The sequence below is a fragment of the Accipiter gentilis genome, chromosome Z, assembly GCF_929443795.1.
Source record: "Accipiter gentilis chromosome Z, bAccGen1.1, whole genome shotgun sequence".
NCBI lineage: Eukaryota > Metazoa > Chordata > Aves > Accipitriformes > Accipitridae > Astur > Astur gentilis.
Window position 1 is genome coordinate 43,613,460 of NC_064919.1, and position 17,597 is coordinate 43,631,056.

Consider the following 17,597-nt stretch of genomic DNA (forward strand, 5'->3'; position numbering starts at 1 on the left):
GGGGAATACTTCACATGATATAGAATGGCTTTGGGGCCATCCTTGTTCCTGCCTTCTACGTAGTCTACATGCTACGAAGTTCCTTCAGTCATTCTTTCAAAGCTTTCCTGTACTGAGCTGAGACTCTGATGTGGACTCTTAAAAGTAGTTATCTGTCCTAAAGGCATCTAGACCTTAATGCTCAAAAAAACCCATAGCCTGTGTCTGCAATTTGTGAACCACTCATAGGTGTTAGACATTTTAAGAGAAGAAACCTAGCTGAGTTTTGAACTGCCTTTTGTTTGGTTGGAGCAAATTTTGCTTTCCACCAAGACTTGCTTGCCTTGATGTTGTTACAGACCCAGGGCTTTGATTGTTGAGGTTTTCATAACAAATAATAACCAGTGTTTATTGCTTGATTAATTTTAAAATACAACTTTAACTTTTTAATTTCTAGGTCGGAATCACTAAATTGAACAGCAATAACCATGGGAGATGCTGCAAAACCTTGCTTTGCCAAACAAAATAAGGAACAGGAAATTTTACGTCAGGAAGAATTAAAAGGAAGTCCCTTACAGAAAGACTACAGAGTCATGGATGAATACGGAAATGGCCATAGCAATAAAATAGATACCAGCCTGCAAAAGAAAAGGGGAACACCAGGTCATTACAGAAGCAGTCCCAGACGAGGGCCACGTAGTGTTTTCAGTAGCCCAAATTCACTTAAAAACATAACTTACAGTCAAGGGTCAAAGTTAAATGATACCCAAAGAGACCAGATGAAGAAGTGGGTATCTGATGACCACCATGGTACTTCTGACAGCTGGAGAGAGTACAGATCTGTTGCCTGGATTCCTATGCATAGCAGGGCAAGAAAGGACTCTTTTCATGAAGTTGAAGGTGCTGGAAACAGAAATGTAAGACGACAACTTCAGGAAGACTTAGAAGACATGGCAGACATGCAGAAAGGAAACTCTGGTAATCAGCACGTTTGTTGCGTTTTACATAGCTATCCAGTAAAGTAGCCCTCTGTGTGTTTTGCTGAAAAGTAAAATTTCAAGATTCACTGTTAAAGCAAAAAAATCATCTTTTTTCTGTTATATATTGCAAACTATTGACTGTACTATACTCTAGCACTTTAAACAAATTGTTACAGCGAATGATACAGAACTTGTTTTATAAATTGTGTTGTCTTTATAAGTTATTGTAGAAGTGGTAGGAGTAAGTAGACTGCGACATCTGTGTAGTGACCCTGTTTGCAGTTTTCCAGGTACAATTTGATTGAATCTGTCAAGGCTAATAAAGGATGTTTCAGTTAAATTGATACAGGGTAGGATTTTGGAGCTACTGGTGAGGTCTGTAACAACATGTCTTAAAGAAGATGGAAAACAATGCCTTGTAGGTGTACTGAGAACTTAATACTAGCAACGGTAATACAGCAATAACACAGAACTCACTCTCCATGCATATTCAACTGCTCTATGGGCAGTTGGCACTAATAATGAGAGTACAAGCCATAAGTGTTGAAATCCAAGGAAGAACAGGCTAAGGGAGGGTAAAGTGATCAATATCATAAGGTCTTCATTGAATGCAAGTACTAGAAGGAAGTGCAAGTAGATCAAAGTAGAAAGAGGAGGCTTTAAAGAAGAGAATATAATTAGATAAAATAAGAAAGACTAAGGCACAAATGAGGTGCTGCTAACATGGAACAACTGCCTGTTAACAAGAGATCCGTCTTCTTTTAGTTAAGACTGGGGGCCAAAGTCAGTATGGATCTGCCCCCCCTGCTGAGAAGGAAAGCTGTTGCTGGTTGGTACTGGGAAGTCCAGGAATTGAATGTCCTTTCCCTTGATATCAGCTGCCACTAAAAGGGTAAACTGTGAGCAGGTGCCCAGTGTCTCTCATTGTTAGAAGTAAATTGCACACTTAAACTCAACCTCAGATGAGGAGAGAGCAGAGTAGAATGCTTTTGCAAGTTTGTTATCGAATTTGCTGGGTCTAATGAACTTTTTTCTGTGAAACTTCAGGAACTCACTGAAGTAGATTTTTGGAACCACCGGCAATCATACCTGAGAACTTATACAGAAGTGAGCTACTGGCATATAGGAAAGGGCAAGCGTCTCTTAAAAGTGGAATTAAAAAAATGGTATGCAACTTTAATCTTGGGAATCTGTTCTGGAACAAATAATGTAATCTGCTATAAGTATTTGAAAGGTAACAGAGAGATGAGTAGCAGCAAACATGGATTTGTCAAGAAAAAAAAAAAGTATGCCAAGTCCTTCTAATTTATTACTTTAAAATAGTGATCAGTCCCCTGTGGACATGAGAGAAGCAGTAGGTAGATACTGCGAGTACTAGTACTGTAGTACTTTAGACACTCTTATGTGACAGCTCTGTAAGTAAACTAGAGGAAAATTCTCTCAATGAAATTAATACAGGAGACTTGCAGAGCTAATTACATAACTATACTCAGAAAATACTTACCAAAGATTTTGTCAAAATGATAGGAAGCATTGAGCAAGCATCTACGAAGATTCTGTACTGTTCAATGTTTATTACGCTATTCTGATGATGAATGAAGACAGCATGCTTATTAACTGTGTGCTTTTAAATTTGAATATTGTCACGGTTTAACCCCAGCCAGCAACTAAGCACCACGCAGCTGCTCACTCATTCACTCCCCCACCCAGTGGGATGGGGGAGAAAATCGGGAAAACTCGTGGGTTGAGATAAGAATGGTTTAATAGAACAGAAAAGAAACTAATAGTGATAATAACACTAATAAAATGACAGCAGTAATAATAAAAGAATTGAAATATACAAATGATGCACAGTGCAGTTGCTCGATGCCCAGTTAATCCCTGAGTGGTGACTCCCCCTGCCCCCACTCCCCCCAGTTTATATACTAGATGTGTTGTCACATGGTATGGAATACCTGGTTGGCCAGTTTGGGTCTGGCTGTGTCCTGTGCCAACTTCTTGTTCCCCTCCAGCTTTCTCGCTAGCTGGGCATGAGAAGCTGAAAAATCCTTGATATTAGTCTAAACACTACTTAGCAACAACTGAAAACATCATACTAGGAAGACAATTAACTCTATCCCAGCTGAAACCTGGACAAATATGCTGTGGAGCTGGTAGGAACTGAATGCAGAAAAGCAGGAAGGTCAATTAAAATAACTGCACAATTGGAGAAACGTCCCACATATAGGATGAAATAGAAAAGACATGCAAATGCCATTGTTTCAGTAAGAATGTCAACTGTACAAATAAAGGAGAAAAAGTTACTATAAAGTAGTATTTTTTTCAGAGAAGGATCTGGAATCGTAGTGAATCAGAAGATGTTATTGAGTAGTCAGTGTCATGGTGTTGTGAGGCATGAAAACAGACTCACAGCCTGAAGTACTCTTTTTTTTTTTTTTTTTCTTTTTTTTTTTTTTTCCCTCTAACTCTGGTAAACTCAGTTGCAGTGCTCTGTCCAGCCTTGGCACCCTACTTGAATAAGTAAAATGGAAGCAGTCCAAAGAAGAGCAAGAAGAGTGCCAGGGTACATAGAAATAGAAACTACACAAACTGTAAACCATCTCAAATCTTTCTGCAAAAGGAAAGGGTAGGGAGGCATGATAATAGTCTTTAGGTGTCTAGAAAGGTATTAAAAAGCTGATGTAGTAATCTGGCTTGCGTCTTTCCAATAGACGGGACACAAAGCAATAGGCCTAAAATTGAGCAAGAAAGGTTCAGATGAGGAATAAAGGAGAAGTTTCTAATGGTAAAGCTGGGGAAGTACTGGAGAGATTGTCTGCGCAGCTCATGGAGTATGTACCTGAAGGCCTTTAAAAACAGGTTAGGTGAGCATTGCTCAGGATTGACAAAGTTCACCTTTTGAGGTCCCTTCAGAAGCTTTAATTCTATGTCAAGAAGCAAACAATTACTAAAAGCGTTTCTTTTAGCATTTCCTTTTACTTGAAATCCTTTATGTAGTTGTCCCTTTCCCTTAACTTTATCCATTTTTACTGTAGCTTATAAAGAAGGAGTTTACCAAATCTCTGGGGCACTGATTTTTCTGTGGAAGCTTTCATTTTATCTTGCCTTTAGTACTTAATTTAGTCATTAACCTACAATTAGATTGTCACTACTGTAACTACCAAATATTAGAAGTATTCATTTACTTTGTAATTTTTTTTTAAGTTACTTAGTGGTTACAGAAATAATTGGTAAGTAGGTAGTTGTCACATGCTTTCCTGCAAAGACATTACTTTAATACCCATTTTTCTGCAGGTTCTGTCTACACTGATCAGTAAAAATGTAGTCAAACAACTGTGGCAGGTCTTAGGAATTTGAGCAGGAGAGTCAGCATAGGAAATGGAAGGGATGTGTAAAGTTCAGAGACTCAGACTTTTGTTTCTGCTCCTTGGAGCTTCCTTTGGAGTACTGTCCCAGCAACATATTAAGTCTAAGTTCTGTTTATTCCAGCATAAACTTGTGCTGCTGCTGAGAGAAATATTACCATTCTTGTCCTGGTCCTGTTTACAACACTAGCGCATGCGTGCTGCTTGGGGAACTGAATCAAACAACTGGTTGAAAAGACACAGTCAGGTTGTTTCCCTTTTGCCAATTACTGGAGACAAAAATTGTGGTCACAGGAAAGAAACTCTGTAAGTGTATTTGATAGAGCATTTTTGTTTTATCTTTTTTTTAAATTATTACAAATGAGAACATGCTGTGATAAGGGTTTTGGAGTCTAGGGAAGTTGCATAAACTTTCTCAGAAGCAGGGAACTTTACAAATTCCATGCATCTGGACATACTATATAGCTGTTCAAGTGAAAGGTAACATGTGATCTAAAGTCATGTGTGAAAATCTGGCCTGTGTATATTCATTCCTGAGATGATTTTTACAGGTATTCTTTGGACCAGTAGCAATTCCTGTTTCAAAATTATGACAAAGTCTGCTTAAAAGTAGAAGTGGTATTTACATTAATTTGTTCCAGAACTTTTGCTGTAAACATAACAAGCTTTCTAAGCACATTTATTCTGCCAGTTTTATAGCTTTATTAAGCAATGTGTGCAAATACTTAGGAAGTTCATTATTTATTGACTTACGTAGCCAATAGGGGTTATTTTCTTTCCACTTGTCTATTTAATAATGTGCAGGCAATATTGATCCATATGCTGGTTTAATTGAAAGGCGAGTGACATTAACAGGCCGTTATTACTGGTGATAATAAATTATAGTATGTTAGCTAAGCCATGGCAGTGCTATATCATGGTGCTGTTAGCTCTTCCAAATCATTCAGATTGGCCTACACTCACTAATTCTGTGATATTCATAGTGGTCTATGGGTCAGTTCACTTTCTAGCTTGTTCGTCTACCTAAACCTGACCAGGCACCCTGAAATCTTTGGATATATTCTACCTTTTCATTATAAAGACATACAGGTATGTCTCAACTAGGCAGTGAAATCTGTTGCATTTAGTTGGCGGGTTTTTGCCAGCTTTAACAAAACTAAATAAGGTTGGTGACTTCAGTGGGACAAATTTGTGTTTTTTAGTAGTTCGGAGCAAAGGTACTATAGGTTATGACATAAATATACACACTTGCTGTTATGAAACTTGCACAGAACAGATTATGAAACCATGCGGTGTGGACGATTCATATCTTCTTTGACTCGCAAATAGTAGAATGATAATTAAAGAAAAGAAAAACCAACAAACAAAATGCTGTGTGGTGCTCTGAAGTTATTTGACATATTTTCTCTTGTAACTCTTTATAAGAAATGAAGAAGCTTAGAAAGCCAAGAAGATCAAGAAGAACTAGAAAAGATGAGTATGATCAAGATGAAGTGGATGGTCCAGTCATAGATGAATCTGTGCTGTCGGCAAAAGAACTTCTAGGGTTGCAGCAAGCTGAAGAACGGTTGAAGCGAGACTGCATTTATAGACTGAAGAAGGTGCCACTGCCTTTACTAACCTTTCCTATTTTTTTGTCTGTAAATGCAATATAGAGGATGCACTTTAAGCAATTTCTCTGGCTGTAGCTAGAAAATCTATAGAATTGATGTAACATACAAAATGGGTGCTGTTAATGAATTGTCAAGAGAAGGCACATTGTCCTTTGGTTTTTTACTATAATAAATCTTGGTTTGGCAGCAATTTAAGCACAGAAAATGGCAGCTCCTTTAGGTCATGCATTAACATCAGATCACTAGATGCTGGGGCAGTGGACTAGAAAAGTTTTATGGTATGTTTGTTCAGTTAATATATGCTTCCATGGGCATTGGGTATTTTCCACTGTAAAAGACAAGCTGTTGGGCTTTATTGACCCAGTACCACCATTCTTCTGGCATTATACTTGATATGCAAACTTTTAGACTGTAGAAATGGAGTTAGGAAAGCTGAAGTGAGTGTTTGTGGATTTCAGAGTTACAGTCATTCAACTTAGCAAGGGTATTGAATGAAATGAAGATAGTATATTTCTGTATTTTAGGATTTTTTACTATCTTTATTTTAGCAACCTCGAAGCTACCCATCGGCTAAATATACCTGCAAATTGTGTGATGTTTTGATTGAATCGGTGGCTTTTGCTCATAAGCATATTAAAGAGAAAAGACACAAGAAGAGCCTAAAGGTGAGTTAAGGACAAGAAAAAGCATAAAATGCAGATTTATGAAACTGTCTTCACCCTACTAATGACAAGGAAACTGCACTGCTTCTAAAATGATTCTGCATTTATTTTTCACCGTGTTTGAATCTTCTTAAAAACTATTACTTCGTGATACTGGTAAAAAGAGTAAACTTGGGACCTGCACTTTGCTTCTGCCCTCAGCTTTGGAATTTAATTTGTACTTTTTTCATGCCTATTATTAAAAGAAGTCCTCATTTAAAGTATAACTCAGTAATATTTTGTTATTGGTGATTGAAGTGTAATAAAAAAGATGTACCAACTCACTCTTCTGTTTTGCTGTTCTAGAATTCTTCTTGTAGACTAGTTATGTGTATTCTTCTTGTTGAATATTTCATTGGCATATTTCAACAATAAAGAGTTTTGATCAAAGTCCAGAGCAATGAGGAGCAGCAATAGCAAATACAGTTGGTATGACAGAATTATGAATTATAACCTATATGTCAGGGTGAAGATTTCAATTCAGAAATACTGTAAAAATAAAGAACTTGTGGAGTATTACAGATTTGTTTGTATGTAAAGGAAATAAGTTTGGTTTGAACATAAAAATAACTTCTAGCATAACCTCAATTTTACTGTTGATTTTTTTTAAATTAAATATCTTCTGCTCCTTCTACTTTCTGAGCTTGAAGGTGACAAAAATACTTTTCTTCTGCAGGTTTTAATTCTTTTAACTCCTACCCTTTCCCACTTCATAGGAGGTGAAAGAATTGGCAACTTTTTTTTAATGTTCCAAATATATGTATATATACCTCTGCACATTACTGAAGTCTCCTGGAATATCTAATTCTTTACACCTGTCACAGTTTCTCTCTTGATGTTCTTGCTTCCAATTACCTCCATTATCTGGAAAACCTGTCGTAGTGTTACTTGGGATGAGTTGCAGGTATTCATTCTAGTGCATTAAGCAACTCAAGAAAATCATTAAAACATCAGTCTTACTATCTTTAAAGGAAAAGCAAGAAGAAGAGTTGCTGACTGCTCTGCCGCCTCCAACACCTTCCCAGATACAAGCTATTGGTGTTGCTATTGAAAATGTAGTGCAGGAGTTTGGCTTAAATAATGAAGATCTAGAAGAAAGGCTCAACATTAAAGCAGTGATGGAAAACTTGCTGCGTCAAAAATTGCCAGGTATTATTTGCAGTTTGTTTTAAATGCTAGATATGCCAACTTAAAAACAAACAAACAAAAACAACAGAAAACCAAAACCAGAACCAAATACCAACAGCTTGTGGAGTGAAAACTTAATTAAAAGCCTTAGCTAGCTAAATTTTAAATTCTAAAACAGTATATTTAGTTACTAGTCTGTATGAATGACATGATGTGGCAATGTAACCCTGTATCAGAATTAAATTGGCAAGGGTGCTCATGACCCAAACAGACCTGTAGTAAAAAGTGGAGATGAACAGGACATGGGGGGCATTTGACCTTCATGATAAGCCTTTACTTAGCAACAGCATGGAAGGTAGGATTTACTAACAGGCTTCTGTGCTGTTGGAAGACCCTTCTTCATTTCCTGTGGTTATCAAAACTATATGTAGGTTTAAGATCTACTGACAATTGTGTGAAGTAGCTACAGACTTAGAATGAGGTGTAGAGTAAATGCAATATAATTCTTTTTGTTGCAGAGTGCTCATTAAGATTGTATGGCTCCTCCTACAGCAGATTTGGTTTCAAAACTTCGGACATAAACATAGATATCCAGTTTCCTGCCAATGTAAGTAGGATCATTTTATTATGTCTAAGTGGTTTTGAATGTTGCACCTTAATGCAGATTATAGTTTAAATATAACTTATAGTGTGGTAGTAGCACTTGTTATGAAAATGCATTGGGTTAAACGGCTATCACATTAAAATGTTCTTAAAATAACATTCCTGCTTCATACACCAGTAATGGTCAGGCAGTATAATGCAGGTTTGTGTTTTATCAAGTGTTCCTTCTGAAAACACTTAAAACATCTGTAGTCCTAGCAGTCCTACAAGACAGATAATTATTTATCTTCTCTTATGGCTGGATTAAATGCTACTTCCATGATCTTGTTTCCATACTGACATATGCACATCAGAGTTTCTGATTGCTAGGTTATTTTTGAGCCATGAAACCATCTTATGTCATCTATATGTGAAGTAATTTAAAGTCTTGATTTTTCATGCTAGTTGTTTCTAAATGTCTTTATGCTTGAACATTGGAAAGAAATTAAAGACTCTGAAAAGCTTTTGATTCCATAGGTATACCTCCTGTAGTTGATTTGGCAGTCCCATAGTTAAAATGTACTATTTTTTTCTAGGAAGCAAAGATGGAAATGCTGTAGGGAAAAAGAATGATCCAAGTTCATAAAGTGCATGTAATTTTAAAAAGCTATGATTCCAGTCATTGACGTGAGGTAGATCCACTATGTCAGAAGGCAATCATACTTAAGCACACAGAAATAGTATTTCTGTTGGTGTTTTTTTTCCACAACCAAGTCTTTGATAGAGGTAAAAATAGCTTTACTTAGAATTCCTCATTTCCTTATTTTCTTCAAAATAAGCAGAGTTGGTGTTGCTCTTGTTACAATTTAGCCATAGCCAAGGACTAAGAGAAGTTTTTTTTCTCAGTTGCTTTTATTTTGTTTCTTTCTTGCTACCTTCTGGAAAAAAAGAGAAGTGGCCTAGGGGTGATGTTTTAAAGTTTTTTTGAGTTGTGGGACATTACCTTTTTGACAGCTATAAAAACAGCTTTATTACTTATACTTACAGATGTCTCAACCAGATGTTCTCTTACTCGTGCAAGAAAGTCTCCAGAACAGTGGTAAGAAAAAGTTGCTGCCTTCTCAATTCCTTTAAACTATTACTGCTTACTCTTGTTGAATTCCACCTCTGTTGAACAGGTAAACCACATGCTACTCTTTTCTTTTTTTTTTTTAAGAAAGATGAGACTGAAAAATACTGCAAGAATTAATACATTGACAGAACTAACTTTGGTTTGGTGTTCAGTTTTATGACTATTGAAGTCCCATTATTTGTGTTGATATGAGAAATTCCTAGTGGGTGGTTTTCGTCTACATTATAAGTGAAGATGTCATTAAACTTAAGGTAGACTGTGCTGCCTTTCCTTCCCCAGCCTGCTGTTCTAGCCGTTTATAGTACAGAAAGTAGCCTAAGCTCTTCTAGTATGGGATCAGAAGCTTGGTAACATACTTTCAGATTGTGGTCTCTTGTCTTATAATTATGTGCGCACGCCTGTTAGTGCAGTGAGGCCACGTACAAACAACTGTGTACAGACACATGGGTTTTTTGAGGTAATGAGTACAACTCTGTGCCATACAGGCAAGTAAAGTTTAAGATCTTAAAAAATGCACTTACTCAAACTGATTCAGGCATATTCAGGCAAAAAAAATGAAAAGATGGGAAAAAACCTGTCTTTTTTAAAATGCAGATTGCAAAAAGTAGCTTTACTACTTTCTTGCCTTGCTTTATGCCCACAGTTGGGAAATCAGACCATCTGGTTCCAAACATATATATTAAACATGCATATATTTAATGACCTAGATTTTTCTCATTACACCCCCACCCCCATTGTATGTGCATCTTCTTGTCTGGTCAAATGACCATTATAGTCTTTGAGAATGGGGTTATTGTTCAACTAGACTAGAGGAATGAAGACCCAGATCCCATAAGAAGTTAGGATCTCTAATGTGTTGTAAAAGGAAGCAGTATTTGCATTAACATCTTGGGCAAAGCCTTTTTCCGTGAGTCAGATGATACGGGGACAGAGCATTAGGCGTTTGAGGTACCCCAGTGACAAAAGCAAGATATTTTTTCAAAGAAGTCGGGTGTCCAAATGGCTAGGTGACATCAAGAAAACCTTGTCGTTTCAGAAGTTTTGAGTTGGGTATCTAAAATTGTTTCATAGTTTCCTTTCTACCTGGCCCAGTGAAACAGTGAGGGATCAAAAAGTAAGCCCGGTTTGGATCAATAAACTCCACTTGGAGAAAGGACTGCAGTGACATCTGTACTTTTTTAGTGTTAAGATAAAAATGTAGCCGAATTGTATTTGGAAACCTATATTAAGAATAAGAGAAAAAAAATAAAAAATCAAGCATAGTATGAAGAAATTACATCACGTCCATAAGCTTGTTTTATACTTACACCAAGCATGTCTAGATTACCAGGGAAAATAAACTTTGGTATTTTCTTTCTGTCTAGTACTGACATAACACTCTGTTTTTTTCATCTTTCACACTAACATTGTTTTACAGATATCATTGGTCTGTCTGTATGCCTGGATTACTGAAGCCAGCACTTAACCAAAATATACCTATTTAATTTTACCTACTGTGCATATGAATTTTGTAAAGTTCGTTTTTTCCTGAGTATTTTCTTAACAGTGCTTATCATAGAGTGTAGACCATAATCTTCCCATCACATGGAAAAAACTTGCTTTAAAAGTGTGACAGGATTAATCTATCAGATGTACTGATGTATGTCTCAAAATAGTAATTTTACTAAGAAGTTGAAGTTCTAGCTGTACTCCTCTACTTGCATCCAGTTCAACATATTTTTTGTCAACACCATGCTTAATGTGGCTTCTTCTTTTTCTTTCTCCTGCCTAGAATCTTTTACAGAAGTTGATGCAGATTTCCATGCTAGAATACCTGTGGTGGTGTGCAGAGAAAAGCAAAGGTCTTGGTTGTCACTTTGTGTGTTCTAATAGTATATAGCAATGTAAATTATATGTACCAACATCTGAAAAATGACGTTTCTGTACTAAATTATTACAGTTCCATGGATTTTGAAACACAAACTAACACTCATGGGCAAGTCATTCCTAGCCTAGAATAAGAGGGTAAGGGTTGTTCTATCCTCAGCTGTGTATTTCACAAACCCTTCAACCATTATGGCTTCCAGCATGTACCCTTACCCTTCCATTTGGAATAACTGCTTAAGCAGAAAGTTTCCTTCCTTATAGGTAATGTAGATACCACATTAAATTATGGATTTCTGTAAGGGCAAGATCAGCTTGCTTATCTTCACTAGTATTTTGAGAACAAGTGAAAGACATTTTATTTTGCCCATTTAATGGATATCACTTAAGATTTATTAAACATTCTATAAACAGCTACTGATACAGAAATACTACTGGTTATTTGCTGCTACCTTGATCTTTCAGTGTTTGATAATATTTCTTGTGCTATGGAAACAGCATAGAACTGTTTTCTAATGGGTGTGGTATGGGAAGATGTTTTTGATTTATGAAGGAAATTAGTATTGTAACTTTTTTTTAGTTCATTGAATTAATGTCATTAGAAAAAAATAATTAAATTTGAATTGTATTTGAAAACATTTTTACAGACAATCATAATATCTATATTTTCAACCTAACCATAAATCAAATTGGTTTTTCATGCTTCTCTTAATATAGACATGGTGTTTTTATGAGGCTGTGAAGTCATTTCTTACAGCCTTCTACACTGTTTTGTGAGATGTAATCTGACCTGTGGCTGTTCTTACAAAACTTCCAAGATCTTTTACTTTGTTTCTTTTTGGGTTTTAGTGGCCTTATTTGCAAAGTGAGTGCAGGGAATGAGAATGCTTGTCTGACAACAAACCATTTGGCTACACTTGGAAAACTGGAACCTACTCTAGTACCTTTAGTGATTGCCTTCAGGTACTGGGCAAAGGTAAGAGTCATTTGTATTCTCCTATCTGTGAATAAATACTGAATGAACATTGATATTATGCTGGTAAGACTGTAGGTGTGGTTTTTAGAAAACAGTTGTTGAAACAGTCTTTAGAAAAAGTGTGGGGAAAAAGGATATTTAAATTTTTTATAAATTATAAATTTTATAGATTATATAACTATAATTTTTGCATTATAATGTTCCACTAAATATCAAAAGTGGAATTTTAAGTTTCAGCCAGTGGCGTGCAGACTGTAAGTATCCTGCTGTTACCAAACAAGTCAGAGGAATGTATATCAAGTGGATTTACCAGTTTCCCATAAACTTAACCCATCATGCAAAAAAAATGGAAAGGAAAAAGCTGCTTATTTCCCCATGCAGATGAAAACTTTATTGTGAATTAAAATAACTTGTTCCAAAACTTTGTGTACCTGCAATTAAAATATGATTTAAGAAGATTGAAAAACTTTTAACTTGTACTATATCTATGTAAAATGAGTCATAATTTTTGCAAATGTGCTGTATGCTGTCTGTTTTGCCAGTCTGCATCCTATGGCTCTTAGACTGAAAATATTTTGGTAATAACATGACTCCAGTAAATATGCAGGCCTTGAGAACAAAATCCATCTCATAAGAGCTCAAAGATGTCTTTTTCACAGTATTTTTCACAGTATCACTTGAAACCTTAATGACTGCACAATTTATTTTTACAGTTGTGCTGTGTTGATCGTCCTGAAGAGGGAGGCTTGTCACCTTATGTGTTTGCTTTAATGGTTATTTTCTTTCTACAACAGAGGAAAGAGCCTTTTCTACCTGTCTACTTGGGATCATGGGTATGTGTATTAATACAGTGAATAGTAAGAATGAGAGGATCAGTCACCTCTGGTGGTCTGTAACCTGTCAGCTCCTTGCTATTCTGAGCAAGTCGTAAGCCAGCTACTTCTGCAGGAATTCAGAAAGAATGTGAATTCAGCCAGACTACACCTGACCTTGTATGTTTGGCTGTAAGGATGCAATTCACAATTCATTAAGTGCTCTGTTGCCCTTTTTGTGAGTAAGGAGAGCTGGGCACTGAATAATGCACTTCATAGCAATCTACTTCCTCATTTCTTCAGCCTTTCTTCCAGACTTTCAAGAACTCTGAATTCACATAGCTACATCCCAAAACAGTGTCTGGGATTTTGACATCTAATTCTTCAAAACATAGACCACAGCTGGGGAGCATGCTTGTGTGATATCTGCCTGACAGATCAGAGTAGGGGTTTAGAGCATGTATTTCTTGGGTTTAGAGGTTGAAGTGCGTCTTAATGTCAGAAGTTGTATTATGGACACAAATCCAGAATCCAATTCTCCAGAACACCATCCAGGTGTTATATTCATGGCACCTGCTTTTGGTCTTACAGTCACCTGTTATATTTAGTGTGCATGTTCCAGTTTCCATTACATGGACCTTGCAGTTAACAATTTCCTTCAGCACATGACTGACTTATTCCCAAAGCCTCTCCACAATTTGCACTGAATGAGAGAAACATCCTATAGTATATGGTCATATAATTAAAAAAAACTTATTTGTGGTTGTGTAATGTGCAAAGACAAGGTTCTATAACATACAGGTACCCTTCCAAAAGCACTGAACTCTGGAGAGCTTTTTGTAGAGAAGTATAGGGAGAAAAGAGAAGCAGATTGGGGCATATTCTAGGCCTGGAACAGCTATTTTTAAAATTTGTTCTGTTTTAATCTGGCTTACTACTATGGGGAGGGTAAGATTTAAAGTTCATGTGATGTTTGGCGATATGTTTCTTTTTTCTGCTTCCTTTAGATTGGAGGATTCTCATTAAACAAACTAACTAATTTTCATCTGAAAGAAGTCGAGAACAATGCTGTGATTTGGGAGCATAACCCCACTGATGACTCTGATCTGCCACAAGAAACTTCCCCTAGAAGGGGCAAGGTCTGAATTACTTAATTTACTTCTGTAGTAGTCTAGCAGTCATTCCTGTTCTCGAAAAAAGAACTGTCTTCTATTTTTGTTTTGTGTATATGTTGCAAAACAACAAGCTGAGCTAAGAGATTGGATTACTGCTTGATACAAGGCTTGCTATGCTTACTTCTTGGTGATAAGAGGCTAGCGGGAAACTTCAAACTCTTTGCTAAGACCCTGGGTTTTAATATGTTGGGGGAGAATATAGTTTATAGAGTAGAAGCAATTTTATCTCAGAATTAGTTTAAGCATATGAAAAATATTTCCTCTTAGCTTTGAACTGTTCTTACAAATTATTTTATAACAACTTTGCAAGAAACTATCACTATATGATTGCATGTTATGACAGTTAACAATACAGTTTAGGCTTTGCTAAAAAAAAAAGGCTATATAATCTTTTCTGTCCAATTAGATTAGATGTGATATCTTCTTGGAAATTTATAAATTATGGCATAAACACTTAAATGAGAAATTGTTTTAGTCATTGATGCTATTCTTTACCATTGCTGCAGTCTTTCATTTTGAAGTTTTATAATTTAAGTTTATACTATCTCTTCCATTTTTCTTAATTGCAGTTTTTATTGGAATCGCAGGAGTATAGAAGCAACTATACATTTTGTAATATTACATTATAGATGAAATTCAAGGAATGCACAGCTAAACACCTGTGCATTAAATATTATTTAAGCTTTTCTTCTCTAATTGACAGGTTCCATTAGTATTTGAATCGGGACAACAGTGTTCAGCACATGCTGGTCAGCTCTGGGTAGAACTGCTTCGTTTCTATGCCCTGGAGTTCAATATGGCTGATTTAGTAATTAGCATACGACTCAAAGAAGCAGTGTCTCGTGAGTCAAAGGACTGGCCTAAAAAGCGCATTGCTGTGGAAGGTATTTATATCAACAGACTTTAAAGAACTGTTAACTTTAATTTTCTAGGGTAGTGTCTTGGCTATTGACATTGTGTGTCATAACTTAGAATTTTCAATATTGTACTGTGATTCCCGATATTATAGTAGAATATGTTTTGAAAAAAAATTAATTTAAGCAATATTTCTCTTGGGTATTTTTTCCAACATTATCAAAAGTAATTAAGTGGACTTAAAAATTGCCTTCAGCACAATTCATAGATCTTGCGTCCCTACACAATGTTTTAGAGTAACTAACAGTTTTATATTCAAATTTTGTAAGGATGTACTTTTTTAAAAAAAGAGTTAACTCCTGCATTTCTGGCTCACTTCTTTCTACTAGACCCATATTCAGTCAAAAGGAATGTGGCAAGAACTCTGAACAGTCAGCTAGTGTATGAGTATATTCTTCACTGCCTGAGAGCAACTTACAAGTATTTTGCCTTACCTCACAAAAGAAGTGCAAAATTGAGCAAAAAAACCTCTCCAAATGCCACTGAGGAGAAACCCGAAATGCTGGACCATGGAAAAGATGCTATAAAGCATGAAAATTCTGAGTTGCAAAACTTGGATGGTAGAACAAACACAGCAGTAATGGAAGGTTGCAGAATGGAGACTACAGGTATGCCCCAGGCACATAGAATTGATCCTTCAAAACTGTGTGATGGCTCAGAAAGCTTCACAGAAGAAGTGGTTGATGATATAAGTCATTTGGGAATTGCCCATGAAGATTCAGACTGTATAATTGAGGAATTTATTTCTGGAGATAATGAGGATTTTAAACCAAGTTGTGAAGAGACAGAGAGTGGAAATGAAGAGGAAGAGGAGGAAGAGGAAGAACATGAACAACAAAAAAGAATATGGAATAATATCTTGACTGCTGAGCAGGGAATAGATGAAGACAGTGATAGTGGTGATCTCCCTGTTACAGTGAATGAGCATGATATAGAGACATGTAGTACTTCAGACTTAGAAGGTTTTCAAAATGCTGCACTTACAGAGAGTGATGAGTTTGGCTTAGAGTGCAGTGGTATAATGGATGGCAAGATTGACATTGATGAGGAGAGCACTGAAGGTACCGATGAACTGGATGAATCCCCCAAAAAATTCTTATGTTCAGCACAGAGTCAAAAATCCCAAATTATTAACTCGGATGATGAGGAGGAAGAGGAGGAAGAACCAAGTCTTCTAAACCAGAGAGTGTGTCGTGTTATTGTAAGAGCGAGAGATGAACTAGATAACACTGGATCTGGAGATGATGATGCACTGTCAGAGGAAGAAGAACATTTTTCTATCCCCAATGAGAATGAACATGTCGAAGAAAATGTGGGTGGACATCTGAGGATCAATTTGAGTCAAGAGGATCTTACTGAGAAGGGAAGCCTTTTTGAAGAGAACACAGCAACAGAACAGTGTTCAGAATCTGAACTTTTTTATGAATTCAGTAAACCAGCTTTTACAAAGGGCAAGGTAAGCAAGCTGTATCAGAACATAAACATATTGCTTATGTTCTATTATCAGGTATATGGAAGTGTTGCTCAAATTCATTCAAGTATTATAGTTTTTAAAACCATTCTTGCTTTCTGTTCATGCAGTCTCCTACAGTGGTATGTAGCTTGTGCAAACGAGAAGGTCATTTAAAGAGGGATTGTCCGGAAGACTTCAAGAAAATTGAGCTTGACCCACTGCCAGCACTGACACCCAAATTTTCAGTTATTCTAGATCAAGTTTGTGTCCAATGTTACCGTAAGTTTTTTTCCTTTGAATATTGTTGTTTGGTAGAAAAAGAATTGCAAAAATAATAAAATAACCACAGGCTAATGGTGTTATAAACGAGGCCAGTTTATTTGCTACACTGCATCCAACTCTTTTTTAGATCACAATTCTAAAATTTGTAAGGGCTTTAACAGGACTACTAAGTAGTTTGTATCTAGAGAAATACAAAATGTTTGTTTATCTTTCACACACTGGCTGCCTGATTACAGATTATAGGGTGGGGTTTCTGACAGATGCTTTTACATTTCTATCTACTTTGAATTTCATTACTCTTCCTTAACTTGTGGTTTTTGTTAAACAAAGGCTTCAGTGTTCTAGAAAAAATGGAGTCAAAATACTGTTTTGTAACACTTCTCCACTTTTGTTCTTTGCAGAGTGACCCAACTTTCCTCCTTTCTCTCTCGCCATTTCTGACCAGACAAAATGCATTATTTGTCTAATTAATGTTTTTCTTTGAACAGGTATTTCTCTTCTACTTCATCCTTGCTTTCTTTCCTTCACATGTGAATCTTCTGTCCTCTGCTTTTTCTGTCCCCGCCTCCCCGCTGTAAACTCCTTACTTTTTTCAATTGACTCTTTGCTGTTGAATCTTCCTACAGATCAGTTTGCCTTAA

General features: G+C 36.3%; 1 protein-coding gene across 4 annotated transcripts in view; it reads left to right on the forward strand.

Moving 5' to 3' along the window:
* Nucleotides 1–17,597, forward strand: part of TUT7 (terminal uridylyl transferase 7) — a 34,445-nt gene that overhangs the window by 1,725 nt on the left and 15,123 nt on the right. For 2 of the 4 annotated variants that reach the window (XM_049795680.1, XM_049795681.1), the window contains exons 2-14: nt 437–957; nt 5,750–5,925; nt 6,486–6,602; nt 7,610–7,787; nt 8,285–8,373; nt 9,396–9,447; nt 11,252–11,321; nt 12,193–12,319; nt 13,033–13,152; nt 14,139–14,270; nt 15,010–15,190; nt 15,551–16,677; nt 16,803–16,953. In XM_049795680.1, the coding sequence (XP_049651637.1) occupies nt 468–957; nt 5,750–5,925; nt 6,486–6,602; nt 7,610–7,787; nt 8,285–8,373; nt 9,396–9,447; nt 11,252–11,321; nt 12,193–12,319; nt 13,033–13,152; nt 14,139–14,270; nt 15,010–15,190; nt 15,551–16,677; nt 16,803–16,953 (3,010 nt within the window). In that variant the 5' untranslated portion in view covers nt 437–467. Of the gene's footprint in view, nt 1–436; nt 958–2,006; nt 2,126–3,749; nt 4,631–5,749; nt 5,926–6,485; nt 6,603–7,609; nt 7,788–8,284; nt 8,374–9,395; nt 9,448–11,251; nt 11,322–12,192; nt 12,320–13,032; nt 13,153–14,138; nt 14,271–15,009; nt 15,191–15,550; nt 16,678–16,802; nt 16,954–17,597 lie in introns of those variants that run through there. The other 2 variants (XM_049795682.1, XM_049795683.1) reach the window with 2 other exon arrangements.